The following is a 13,523-nucleotide window of genomic DNA, read 5'->3' as shown; positions in this document are numbered from 1 at the left end:
ATTTATTTTATTAAAAAGCATACTTACTCTTGTAGATGAGGGAATGCTGACTTAAGGAGATTAGCCACATATTCCTGAATAAACATTTGGTTGTTAACTGGATTTCCAGGATTTAGCGGTGTACTTATTTTTCCTTCTTCAACCAAATTAAACATATATGCAAGAATAGATGCATGCATTGTTAAGCCTGTTGATAAGAAAAAAATTATTAACTCCAAGATGTAATATAACAGCTGGAACACTTACATCTTAATGGCTTTAAATTCTTACCAGCAGTATGTGAGGTGTCTGTGACAACAGAAAAGATATGCTGAAGAATATCACAAAAGTAAGTTTGATAAAAACTCTGAGCTGCAGCTTCTTCTTGTGCAACATTTTGTAAAAGTGTAAAAAGTATCTGTAAGCCTGAAAGACAAAGAACACCAATAGAAAGTTTATTACAGACTAACAGCATTCATGATAGTATTTCAGCTATTATCAAACTATTTTAATTCAAAGCCTATTGTCCCCTCTTTTTTGATAACTAATGATTACTTCTCTAAGTTACCATACAACTACAATCAATGCCAGGTTTATAATAATCTATGTCATGACAATTACCACCATACCATTTCACTATCTCTGAAAGTTTAGCTGATTTCAATTTCCAAAACTGACAGCACAACTAAGTAGAGTGTTGTAGTGCATGAACCGATTACATAAAAACAAATTTAAACCCTCCTGCCAGAAATGTTCTTTTATGCTTAGTTGACCCTTGGTGCTGTAGATGAAAATAATGTGAGGAAAGAGAACACTCACTGGTGTAAGGACATGAAATTAAGTCTCTTAAATGATGTTCTCCTTATCTTGAACTTTAGGCCTTTCCTCCCATAACTCAATTCTGCTTATGGACCCACTGTGAACAATTGATTGAACTGATTTTAAGACTTTCTTGGATGTCCATTTATGCAATTCATGCATTCAAACAAAACAATTATGTCTGTATAGTTTATGGAGCGGCAGGCAAATAAATAAAAGGATGTATTTCCTTTGTATTTACCTGTATCAGCGACATTCCTCATAGTATGTTTGAAAGCCCAAATAATGGAATCCAAAACAAGTTTAAACTGTGCAGGTGGAATCGCTAGGAATGCTGGGAAACAATGAGAATTTACAGCCTGAAGTAGTAAGAAAAAGTTTGTTCTGTGTTCAGGATATTCTTCAAAGTCCTAAAAATAAGTGGTAGAAACAAAATAATGTTTCAATGCCTTAATTATGCTGGTTGGGAGGGGGAAAGCAAGCCTTAATGCAATATAAATGTTTGAAGTTTTGAATGGACCCTGTAAGCCATACTGCCTCCTGAAAGGCAAACCCAAAGAAAATATTATTCACCTCTCCTGGAAGATGAAACTACATCCTACCACACACATGAATTACCGAACTGAAGGAACAGAAGGCCACCTCATTAATAAAGAGAACTCATCAAAACCCACACAAAGAACATCAAATTTTCTTGTAACTATTACTACGCCACCATTTCTTTTTAAGAAGTAAGGTCTCTCTCTCTTGCCCAGGATGGTCTTGAACTCCTGGGTACAAGCAATCCCCTCCTGTCTCAGCCTCCCAAGCAGCTAGGCTTATGGGCAAAGGACACCACACATGGGTACTGCCGCTTTTATGTTACTTTGAGAACACTACAACAGATTAGAAAAAACAGAAGCTAATGTGTAAATGTTTTCCGATGTCTTACAAGCACATACACTTTTACAATTGAAAAATGGAGAACTGCCTCTTCATTTATTCAAAAAAACCTAAGTTCTTAGTATCTTGACATGCTGTGAGTTTTCAATAAATGCTAGGTGCTATTTAAATGTTAAGATCTCTTTTCCATATTCACTCCTTTTTAGTTGTCAAGACTTCATGTATTAAATTTTTTAAAAAATAAAGCATTTCCCTAATCTATTAAGTTCAAATATTTAAACTCCATGCCCTTAAAATTATGCCGTATTTAGATAGCATTTATGCTTTCAAGAGTTAAAGATATACTACAGAATTTTGCATTATATAATTGAAATGTAAATTACATACCTTATTTATCATATTCAATGTGCATTCAAAAACAGCATCAAATATTTGAGGTATTTCAGCTGTTATATGTCCCCCTAACTTGTTGACAATAATGGCCATAGTACTAAGCACTTCTGGTTCTCTAGCAGCTGGGACATTTCTCTGATAATCAATAAGAACTGCATCCAACAAAGGAGGAACAAAATTTTCAGCTACCTGTTGAAAAAAAACTTCCAAGTTTTAATTTAAGTACTTTCTGACTATTATAAACAATTAGGTCATTCTTGTAAGATTTAGCTTGATCACCCTGCTGAAAATGGTAAAATCCTGTGTTTTGATTAGGTTTTCCTACATTGAAACTGTTTTTAAACAAAAGAAACTAGGAAATCGCAATAGGTTGGGAAGGGTCATAGACAGTGTTGTTACAATCCACTCTTAACAATGGAAAAGTGAGCCTCAAAATTAAGTGACTGGCTCCATTTACTGTGGCAAGACCAGGATTCTAAGTGTATACTCTACATGTGAGATGAGTAATCTAAGAGCAAAGAAAGTCTTTTAGAGGTTCCTTAAACAGAGAATATGTGTAAAAGATCCAAGAATCATACCTAACCACTAGTAGACACACATTCAATGATTTTTTACTATAATGAATACTCATTGCTAAGTATGTTAAACAGAATTAATGACAATGATTTACTCTCAGAAAAAGAATTGGAACTGAGAAAGACTGTGTGGATTTCCATGATTCTATTTTGTTTCTTCAGTCCGGGTCTTCCTACGTTGACCATGCTGGACTTGAAGTCCTGGGCTCAAGTGATTCTCTCACATCAGTCTCCTGAGTAGCTACAACTACAAGTGTGTGCTTATGCATATGGATGAATGTTCATGACTCTAAACCGAGTCATATTAAGGTGTAACTTCTTACTCTGAACGGGTTCTCTATTAAGACACATGAAATAAATACAGTCAATGTTTCATTTAGCTAAAGATTAGTAGTAGTAGTGTTCTATACAAAAGAATTTTCGAAGATCTGAGGGATAAATAAAAAATTATTTTTCCAATTACCACCCATACTTGGCCTCTGAAAACTAGAAGAGATTCTCATTTGTACTTTTAATGTTGACTAAAATCATTCTTTCCTTACAAATTGTATCGAGTTTTTTTAAATCTTTGAATTTACTTGTGCCAAATTTCAATATAAATCTTACTTGTAAAGTGCCCATTATTCCCACTGTACTCCTAATATTTGCCCAAGCTACTCGTCGTAAATTATAAATAATTCCTTCAATTTATCCTAACTTCTACTTTCAAAATTTAAATACAGTTGATCAAATACACATGTAAAAAACATTGCAGTGTTTAGGTTAGCCCTCTTGAGAATTCCATTAAGAATTTCAGAAAGTTTCTTGAAAATTATTTCCTCATCAAGAAACAATACTGAAATTTCAAAATAATGACAGTAACATTATTTGTTAAGCACTATTCCAAACAGCAGTGATTACAAGATAGGATTTTTTGTCATGTACCAAGGGTCAAGTGAATGAAAAGACACAAGAAAAATTATTCATATCTTTCCAAGTTGAGGCACATCAAGCTGCTTTTATTTTCCAAAAACCATTTTTTCCTTTCTGGAAATCATTTAAAACTAAGAGGAATGAGAGCTAAACAGACTTTCAAACCTTCAATCTGGAAAGTACTCAAAGAGGCAAACCAGTGACAGCTTTGTAGCTTTATACACTGTTCTAAAAATCATGAAGGACACAAAACTTGAACCTGTACTCCATCACCAAAGCCTTCCTACCTATCCATGAAACATAAAATGACCCAATCTTCTTAGCTATACTGTTATGTGCCCCCCCGCATTGATGAACATTAGTTTCTTCTGAAGTTGGAATAACTATTATATGTAGGTATTTTAACATACAAGGACTACAACAAATACAATGGCATAAAATAATCTCAAATATAGTCATCTAAATCTGTGGTTCCTAACCCCTGAGCCGCAGACCAGTACTGGTCCTTGGCCTGTTAGGAACCAGGCCGAACAGCAAGAGGTGAGCAACAGTGAGCAAACAAAGCCTCATCTGTATTTATAGCCGCTCATGCAGCTCCCCATCGCCTGAGCTCTGCCGCCTGTCAGATCAGGGGAGGCATTAGATGCTCGTAGGAGGGCAAACCCTAATGGTAAACTGCCCATGTGAGGGATCTAGGTTGTGCGCTCCTTATGAGAATCTAATGCCTGATGATCTGAGCTGTAGTAGAGGCAATGACCCTAGCCCTGGGGAGCAGCTGCAAATACAGATTAGCATTAGCAAAGAGGTGTGACTGCACAATAAATGTAAGCACTTGAATCATCCCGAAATCATCCCCCTCCCCCACATGGAGAAATTGTCTTCCATGAAACCAGTCCCTGGTGCCAAAAAGTTTGCGAACTGCTGATCTGAATCACCTTTAAGTTAGCAAAATGCATTTATAAACAACATATACCATATTCTAGAAAATGGAGCATCAACATTAAAAATTGTAAGCAAAACATCTGTCACTTACCATCTGTGGATCATTGGACCGGCTCACCCAACCAGATATTAACTTCAAAGTTTCCCTTTTTACTGTTCGCATACTTCTAATCAGTGGTTGCTTTGTAACCATTTCACCTAAAAAATAGAATCAAGTGGAACCTAACTTGACAACTAAAATTCAACAGTAGTGTGCTTCAGATGTAATTATTTCAAACTTCCCATGAAAAAACTTAAAGCCAAAAGTACACAGAATTTATTGGAAAAATAAGCTTTAAGACTAATGTTAAAAGGGAAAGGGGGCGTACGACCATTTTAAAAATGTCTAGTCATCTTGGACATGGGAGGGTTGATCCCAATCTGTGAAAAATGCTGAATGCTTGACCCAAGGCAGTAAAGTAAAACTGACTTGTTATATATACAACATTCTTTAAGAATTCACCACTATGCAATATATACATGTAATGGAATTCAACTTGTACCCTCTACACTATACAATATATACATGTAACGGAATTCAACTTGTACCCTCTACATCTATTAGAACAACAAAAGAAAAAGAAAATTTAGAAGATGAAGCCAACTAAAATAAATACATAAATAAAATGTACAGATAGAAGACTTGCATTCTATCAACTAGCTCTGTAATCTTAGCCAAGTTTTTTTTCTTGGCTAACTTGTTCATCTTTTTAAGGAGGTTAGATATTACCAATACTTCCCAAACATTCTCAATCCCTTTCTGTACTGCAAAACTAGTAACAGATCCAGGAGACATTAGGATTATCCTCAAAACAAAATGGGAATTCTACTTTCCTAGAATGGCTATTTATATAGCAACTCAGAATTGTACCACTTGATTACTGGGCATGGCTATCATTAACAATAATGGAGACAAACTGTTTTTTAATGACAACAAAAAAAAATTCAGAATCACCTACCATTAGCTTGGATAGCTGCAGAAATATTTTCACTGAGGCACTTGTAGACATTAAGCATATCTAAATAAATCCTTCCAAGCTGAATTACAAAGGGGTGTCCAACAGCTTTGCAGGCTCTCACATTTGTTTTTAATATGCTACCAAGCTGCTTGACTGTTTCAGGATCTTTCAGTATATCCACATTCTGAGAAGAAAAAAAGCAAATTCCATTTATCGAATGAGATTTATCCATGTAATTATAAAAACAAAACCACTACCCCCCTTGCCCCAAACCACCATCATATCTATAAATCAAAATAGTAAAACACAGAAGTCTTCATTACCTGTCTGTACCTAAGAATGAAGTAAAACAGTCTCATTTTAAAATCAAAACAGAATAAAAATATACTAAAGACAATTTAATATGCAAAACCACACATAAAAGCACTTATCAATCAGGCATATATGCCACAAATACTGAATTCACTAGTTTCATAAAGAACAGTTTTCTTCAATCCCATTAGAACTTTAAAAGATTAAAAAAAAAACTTACTTTGGTTGCTTGCTGGATTATACTATCCCACACTTGATTAGGGAGTAGCATGTATTTTTCTATCAAGTGTTCTTGTACTGTTTGATCTGTTTGTGCACCAATCATGTACCCCACAGCTTCATAAAATGTATGAACCTATTTTAAAAAGCAGACATTTTTACTTTTATATCCTTACACATCTTAATAAGGAAAACTACACACAAACAATTTGCAAATGTATTGAAACTCTTTTTGTTTGTTAGGAACAGTATATATAACATAGCCCAAGAGCCTAACAAACTTCAAGTTTCTGCACCTTGCTATGGAAACATGACCAAACACACCTGTATTGAATCCAATAGTGGCACTCTATTGTCCTTAATAAATTCTGATTCATACAGTGGTTGCTCTCTAAAAATATGCTCAATGCTTTACATACCTGTTGAGGCTGAAGATCACAAATTATAGTGTTAATGTTGTTCAAAATCTCATCAATAAATGGCATTACTTCTCCAACTTGAACCTGAACGAAATGCCTGCGGCATTTTTGAGCTATTTTAATGAAAGTATCACAAGCCATGTCTTGGACTCCATCATGGGTCTCTAACAAAACAAAAACATTCGTTTATTCTGTCCAACAAAAATAAAAACAAAATAAAATGTATTAAATGAAGAGATTTACCATGCATGAATTCAAACAGCTTGTTAACTACAGTCTTCAAAAATTTCCAGTGAGCTCGCAAAAATCTGGGATATTGACCTACTATATACATGATATTTGATGCAATAATAGCTTTATTATCTTTGCCTCTTTTCTGTTCACATAATCCTAAAAGATCCTGGAAAATAAGACAAATTTAGATAATTTATCCTAACAAAATATACAATCTATTGGTTCTAGTTCATACATATCCCCCTGCATACCTTTATAACAGTAACAAGAAATCGTTTTTCATCCTCTTCATGCATTGCTCCACTAATGGAGCCTATCGCCCAACACAATGTATTCAGATTTTTCCAGGACCACTCTGTACCATTCACTTGATTGTGAAGCTTCTCAGTCATTATTCTTTCTGTATCTACATAATCCAGATGAGTAAGATAAACTACAAAGAAAAAAAAGTTCTGGATGTCTTGAATGCAAAACTTAATGAGTAAAATAATTTTCACTAAGGAATAAAGAGTATATTAATAAAGACAGCTATTAAAAGATTCAGAAACCAAGTGTAACTCATTTCCTACAAGTACTTCCACCCCAAAATAGGTTTACAAAGGTAAAGATTAATACTATTTACTAACTTACCTAATGTTTCTCTCATATTCTTATACAAATTTATGGAATCTGTATCTTTCATGAATTCTCTCACAACTTCTCCTTGATCATTTTCTACAACCAGTACTTCCTCTGGTTTAGCCATTCGACTAACCATCAATAGACGGACCTATTCAGCAATAAACCAATCAAGGAAAATCCTTTAGATCATTGAAATCAAACATGTCAAAAGTAGAAATTTAGTAAAAAAAAAAAAAAAAAAAAAGTAAAGTTCATGGTATGTACCCAACATTACTACATCAGCCAGTATGATTCCCTCAAGAATAAAATGTATGTTTTTAAAAAATTGGGCCTTGTGTGGTGGTTCACACCTGTAATCCTAGCACTTTGGGAAGCTGAAGCGGGAGGACTGCCAGAGGCCAGGAGACAAGCTGAGCAAGAGCAAGATCCCATCTATACAAGAAAATAGAATAGCTGGGCATGGTAGCACATGCCTACAGTCCCAGCTACTGGGGAGGCAGAAACAGGAGAATCGCCTGATCCCAGGAGTTTGAGGTTGCAGTGAACTATGAGGACACCACTGCACTCTACCCAGGGTGACCCAGAGTGAGACTCTGCCTCAGGAAAAAAAAAAAAAAAAGTTAAATGTAACTCTACAGCAACAGCTTTAAAAATTGCTTAACCCATGTTTTAATGTGATGGAAAAAACCCAACTTTTGTTCCAACAGTTTCCTGTGTCTCCTTCCTAGACTCTGATTCAGATGGGACAGGGAGAGGGGCAGTAATCAACGAATTTTCTTTTTTTTTTAAAGAGACACAGTCTTGTTCTGTCACACAGGCTGGAGTACAGTGGTGCTGCAACCTCGAATTACTGGGCCCAAGCAATCCTCTCTCGGCTCAGCCTCCCAAATAGCTGGGACTACAGGTGCACACCATAAATCAGGCTAATTTTCCTATTTTTAGTAGAGATGGGGGTCTCACTATGGTATTGAGGCTGGTCTTGAACTCCTGGATTCAAGTAATCCTCTCACCTCACCTCCGAAGTGCTGAGATTACAGGCATTAACCACGACACTCGGCCCGAATTTGCCTTCCTACAGAATCACAGGAGATGCTGATGCTGCTAGGACAAGGAACATACTCTTGAAAAACAAAACCCTTAACCCAATCCCTTTCATATTCTAGTTTTCAACATTAGTGAAATCGTTGGATTCTCTTTTTGTAGCTCATTAATTTAGATAGACTAGCCAAAATATAAAAGTTAAGCATTTGCATTTAGCCCTCAAAATGACAGCAAGCAAAAAGAGCACTCAACCAACCACTTTGTTACCTTGGATAATACGGGTAAATACAGCTGTCTCCTGGGAGGAACATCAAAATGTTGACTTCCAGATAGCAATGGAGAGGCAGATGTAGAGAATGGGCTCTCTCTATAGAGTTCGGCAGCCAAATGATTCCAGTACTCAAGACAAATCTTAAAGATTTCAGTTTCTTCTACTTCTGACACCAGTAACATATAATGAAGGGCCTACATATAAGACCAAAACTATTAAAATAATTCTTAAACATTAACCAACCTCAAACTGCCTTTTACTTGTTATCTTAATGGAAAATAATTCAATATTCACCAAATAAACTGTGTACTCCCTGGGAGCACAATGAGCTTCTTCTGACATGCCCTAAAACACTTCAGAAACAAACCTCTTACACAGTTGCTGATTACATATATACATATTTTACTCAAGTCTCCTAAAAAAGGTATGGAGTTTAAAAGGCCTTTGCTAACAATAGCTAAGAGGTAGAAACAACCCAAATTGTCCATAACAGATGAAAGCATAAACAAAATGTGGTATATTCATAACGGAATATTTTTCAGCAACATAAGGAACGAAGTATTGATATAGGATACAGCTTTGAGAAACCTTGAAAACATGGTAAGTGAATGAAGCCAGACACAAAAGGTCACATATTGTATGACTACGTTTATATGAAGTATTTACAATTGGTAAATCTAGAGACACAGAAAGCAAATTAATGGTTACCAGAAGCTGGGGGGAGAACACATGGAGGAGTGTTTCATGGGTACAGGGTCTCTGCAGTGATGAAAATATTTTAAAACTAGATATTACTGGTTGTACAACATTGTGAATACATTGATATGACAATGAATTGTATATTTTTAAATGGATAAATTTGTTATATGAATTACACCTCAATGTTTTATAAAAAGGTCTTTGGACTTCATCTTAAATGACATATGTAATATACCTGTTAGTAATTTAGTTTTGATTATAAATTTTTAGTCTTAGCTTTATGTAGAACATAAAATCAGAAAACTTGGCTTATAATTACAATTCAAAAGCGCAAACATTATTTATAATGCAGAGCAAGTAAACAGGTAAGAAGAAATTTCAAAAGGTACATACATTTTAGAAGGCACACTTTTTAAACAATTGTTTTTATTATGTAAGGAAGAATTTCAGAAGCAAAGGCTTCACAAAGCCTACCTCCATGAGTGTTTCCCTGAGATTTAATCTTTTTTCTATAAGTTGACCATGTTCCTTAAGAAAGGTGCAGAGAAACAAACTGAGATTTTGAATGAAGTTCTGTTCATCATCTTTTCCATTTGAGTATGCAAGCCGAATATTCGTATTTAAAGGAAGCATCTGCAAGTTAAAAGGGCACTAATAGTTTCCATTTTATGAAACCAACAACAAAAGACACTATTCATTTAAAGCCTTAAGATTCCAACACCCTTTTGTTAATATTAAACCATATGGAACTCCTGGGTCTGGTACACCTATTCTTATATATGTGATCTAGATTTTTTTTCCTCAAAATATGTTGCAGGTAGTAAGGCCTCTATTACTTCCTTTGCATTTTCCCCTGTATCAGACGTTTCCCTCCTCAGTGACATTTAAACTGTAAAAATATTCAGTTAATTCATTCAGATCACAAACATACACAGTGATGTAATATTATGAATAACCTTCTACATCACTTATTGGATAACTAATCAAACTGAGTGCAGGAAAGAATTCCTTCAGACGCACTATCATAAGTAGATCTTGTAACAGATCCTAGGCTTCCCATTGTCTGGTCAGATCTCTACAAAAAGACTAAGCTCCTCAATTCTGTGGAAATAAATTGCCATGATATTCCCAAAACCTTAATTTCAGGAAATTTTCAGAGTGCTCATAAAAATTTCTAGCTTACTACATATTTTAACATATAATCACATTACAGCTGATCTATTAACACTGTGTTAAAATAGTTCAACTGGAATCCAACATTTTCTAAAGCACTAAAATTGTTCAAGTTCTTTCAAAACAGTGTTATATTACCTGTTTTAGCTGCATCATTGTCAGTGTAAATAGCGTTACAAATTGTTCCTCATACTGGCTTACACTCACACCAGCTATCTCAGTGAGGCACTTCAGAGAGACATTTCGAAACATTGGAACATTCAGGAACTATTAAAAAGGGGGAGAGGGGGAGAGCATAAAATTAAAAGACCTGAAACAGTTAAAATTCAGAATTTAAAAAAAAGGAAATGATTTAACAATCAAGAACACAGGCATACAAGCCCAAAACAGGTTAAGTGGGTAAATGTGTTGTATTTTGCACATATATTTTGAGGAAATTTCATTATCTACCCAATATACAATGAAGGCTTTAGGAGCAAATGGTGCTTTCTTTTGATGTGTCCTCAGACATCTAAAAACCAAAATTGCTTAATAACTTTCCTAGAATCTATTATATGCCTTTTAAGAACATTACAGTTTCTGTGTTGTTTAAAAAGGACCCAAAATTTATGATTCCTTAGGATTTTAGGACATGGCCAATATACTTAGGATTAATATGGCTGTGGGAAAATTGGCTTCTATATTCTATTGTTGAGAAGGAATACAAATGCCAAACTGTTTGTGGATGACAATTCAGTAGACATTAAAACCTTAAACATGGACATACCTAATGACCTGACAATTATACTTGCAAAAATTTATATAAAGTAAACATATGGACAATTGCATAAATATTTACAAGAATGTTTCCTGTAAACAAGAATGTTTCTTGCAGTACTGCTGACAATAGTTAAAAAAAAGTTTTTATATAAATTGTCTATATATAAAACAATGGCTCTAATATCAGAAATCCACGTTATCAGGCCCTGAATTACAAAGTTCAAGATGTTAAGTCATAATGGTTACTTTTGTAAGGTACCAATTAAATACATAATTTATTCATTACACCCAACAAGAAAACATCCAGAAAGATAATACAACCAATTGGTAATGGGATAGCTCTGGAAGAACAATTTAGGCATTACATGATACTGATTTAAATTATCAAGTAAAATGTAGACTTTTTGTTTCTGTACAAATCACTTAACCTCATTGTAACTTAGATACTCAACTAAAAGGTGGCAATCTAATTAAATCCTTTACAGTTGTTCAAACTGAATTCATGACATTACCTGGCATAAGTGGCACAATCACCAGATTTTAAAACTCATTTCAAACAATTACTAGCCGTAATATGGAAAAGTTCTTTTTTCATTATGGCTTTAAATGCAGAAAAGAAGAGCTTTACAAGTGAAAATATATGTGACTATTCAGTGATAAACATAACTGATACATATTAATTCTACCTTATAAATTAATGTGCTGATTAACTTGGTCTCAAAAATATATCCCAGTGGGATCCAGTTCAGAAATCTGAGCAACGTTTCCAAGGTTGCATGTACAAGTGGAGCATTTTGAGAATTTTCCTGTAACAAAAATATAACTGTAAATAATTGTTTTGCTGTAACTGTTATTTTAAAAAGTGAAATCAAAAGCACTTACCATCACAAATTGACACAGTTGAAATATTTGTGAGAATTCATTGCACATGCTAAAAGAAAAGAGATCAGATTTTGAAGACACAAATAAGTATCACATTTACATACTAATAATAAAAATGATTAAAGTATCAGCAATCTGCTCAGCAAAGACTCGAGCAACTTCTTTCTATTTAAACACATTTAAAATACCAATAACATCAAAGCTACCAAACCGTTAAAACTATAATCACTCTTTTAAAACTCACCTATAAAATCGGCTACAAGAGCACATAATTTCATTTCTGAGGAGTTGGGTGTTTTGTCATCCTTACTCTTATCACGTCAATCAATCTAGTGTCTTTAATAGAGATACTTAAAACTCTCCAAAATAAAAGGCAGTAGATACATCTAAATTCCTATATGTGCATTTGTAATAAGCCAGAGGAAAAATTGTAAATTCTTTAGCTGGTCTGAATACATAAAGGCAAAACTTAGCTGTATTCCTAAAGACTAGGACAAATGCTTATTAAATCGAAGAAGTACCATGTACCTATAGTTTATCATGGTTGTTTACTATTAAGGGGAGTATGTCCTGTTCTCAGTGTTAGATATAGGGAACTGACAAGAAATAATAATAATTTCGTTTAGACACAAATCATTCACTTAGAAACTATTATATTAAAATCTCACCATGTAAAGCAAATCCTCCAGAAGTATGACATCTCAAAACAATTCACATAATTTCAACCCTCCAGATTTAGATTAGGCCCATTATACAACTGTTTCTTAATTTGTAATCAAAAAACACAAGTAATTTAATTATTACTAATCATACTTCCTTGAATATTTACAATTTACTTCCAAATTACTTGAAAGAGTTTGAGATACTACTTTAAAATTCTAAAACAAAATCATCACTTGCCTGTCTTTTAAATGTTTAGCTTTCACTTGGGTTATCTGTCCACTAGAAAAATCAAATACTTCTTCACTCAAGAGTTTAAGAATAACCATATTATTCTGACAAAGACTTTCACTGGTCCTACTTGCTCCAACAATGTCACTGATAAAAGTTGGCCAGTGTTTGGGCCATTCTTGTTTCAGTATCTAAAAAAAGACACGAAATGTTAGTTTCATTTCAAGTTTCAAAGGCAAATAAAACAACCTTCAAAGAAATTGTGTACTAATAAATGCAAAAACCAATCACTTTTCATTTGCTACCCTCCTTATTGAGGCAGGAGATGTGCCACCCGCTATTCCATACTGGGTAGAAAATAAAACATAGATAAAAATCCTGTCATACATACCCCATAACCCTTTTTCAATTATCTTAATTAAAGGTCTATTCTCGCTCTGCTGTGTATTCATATCAATATTTGCCTGACAGATATATGTAAATTATCCTAGGAGACTCAAAG

General features: G+C 34.2%; 1 protein-coding gene across 2 annotated transcripts in view; it reads right to left on the bottom strand.

Moving 5' to 3' along the window:
• The window catches only part of XPO1 (exportin 1), a 45,269-nt gene that overhangs the window by 2,306 nt on the left and 29,440 nt on the right, over nt 1–13,523 (bottom strand). The window contains exons 7-23 of one of the 2 annotated variants that reach the window (XM_069495033.1): nt 13,031–13,212; nt 12,131–12,179; nt 11,935–12,054; nt 10,628–10,756; nt 9,791–9,949; nt 8,614–8,811; nt 7,315–7,453; nt 6,936–7,117; nt 6,694–6,850; nt 6,451–6,614; nt 6,033–6,167; nt 5,501–5,684; nt 4,594–4,700; nt 2,068–2,262; nt 1,040–1,208; nt 271–405; nt 28–187 (exon numbers count right to left, since the gene is read on the bottom strand). In XM_069495033.1, coding sequence (XP_069351134.1) covers nt 28–187; nt 271–405; nt 1,040–1,208; nt 2,068–2,262; nt 4,594–4,700; nt 5,501–5,684; nt 6,033–6,167; nt 6,451–6,614; nt 6,694–6,850; nt 6,936–7,117; nt 7,315–7,453; nt 8,614–8,811; nt 9,791–9,949; nt 10,628–10,756; nt 11,935–12,054; nt 12,131–12,179; nt 13,031–13,212 — 2,564 coding nt within the window. The remainder of the gene's footprint in view (nt 1–27; nt 188–270; nt 406–1,039; nt 1,209–2,067; nt 2,263–4,593; nt 4,701–5,500; nt 5,685–6,032; nt 6,168–6,450; nt 6,615–6,693; nt 6,851–6,935; nt 7,118–7,314; nt 7,454–8,613; nt 8,812–9,790; nt 9,950–10,627; nt 10,757–11,934; nt 12,055–12,130; nt 12,180–13,030; nt 13,213–13,523) is intronic. The other variant, XM_069495034.1, reaches the window with a different exon arrangement.

The sequence above is a fragment of the Eulemur rufifrons genome, chromosome 19 (genome assembly GCF_041146395.1).
Source record: "Eulemur rufifrons isolate Redbay chromosome 19, OSU_ERuf_1, whole genome shotgun sequence".
In the NCBI taxonomy this organism is placed as follows: Eukaryota; Metazoa; Chordata; class Mammalia; order Primates; family Lemuridae; genus Eulemur; species Eulemur rufifrons.
The sequence above is the reverse complement of the archived record's forward strand: the minus strand, read 5'-3'. Positions and strand labels throughout refer to the sequence as shown.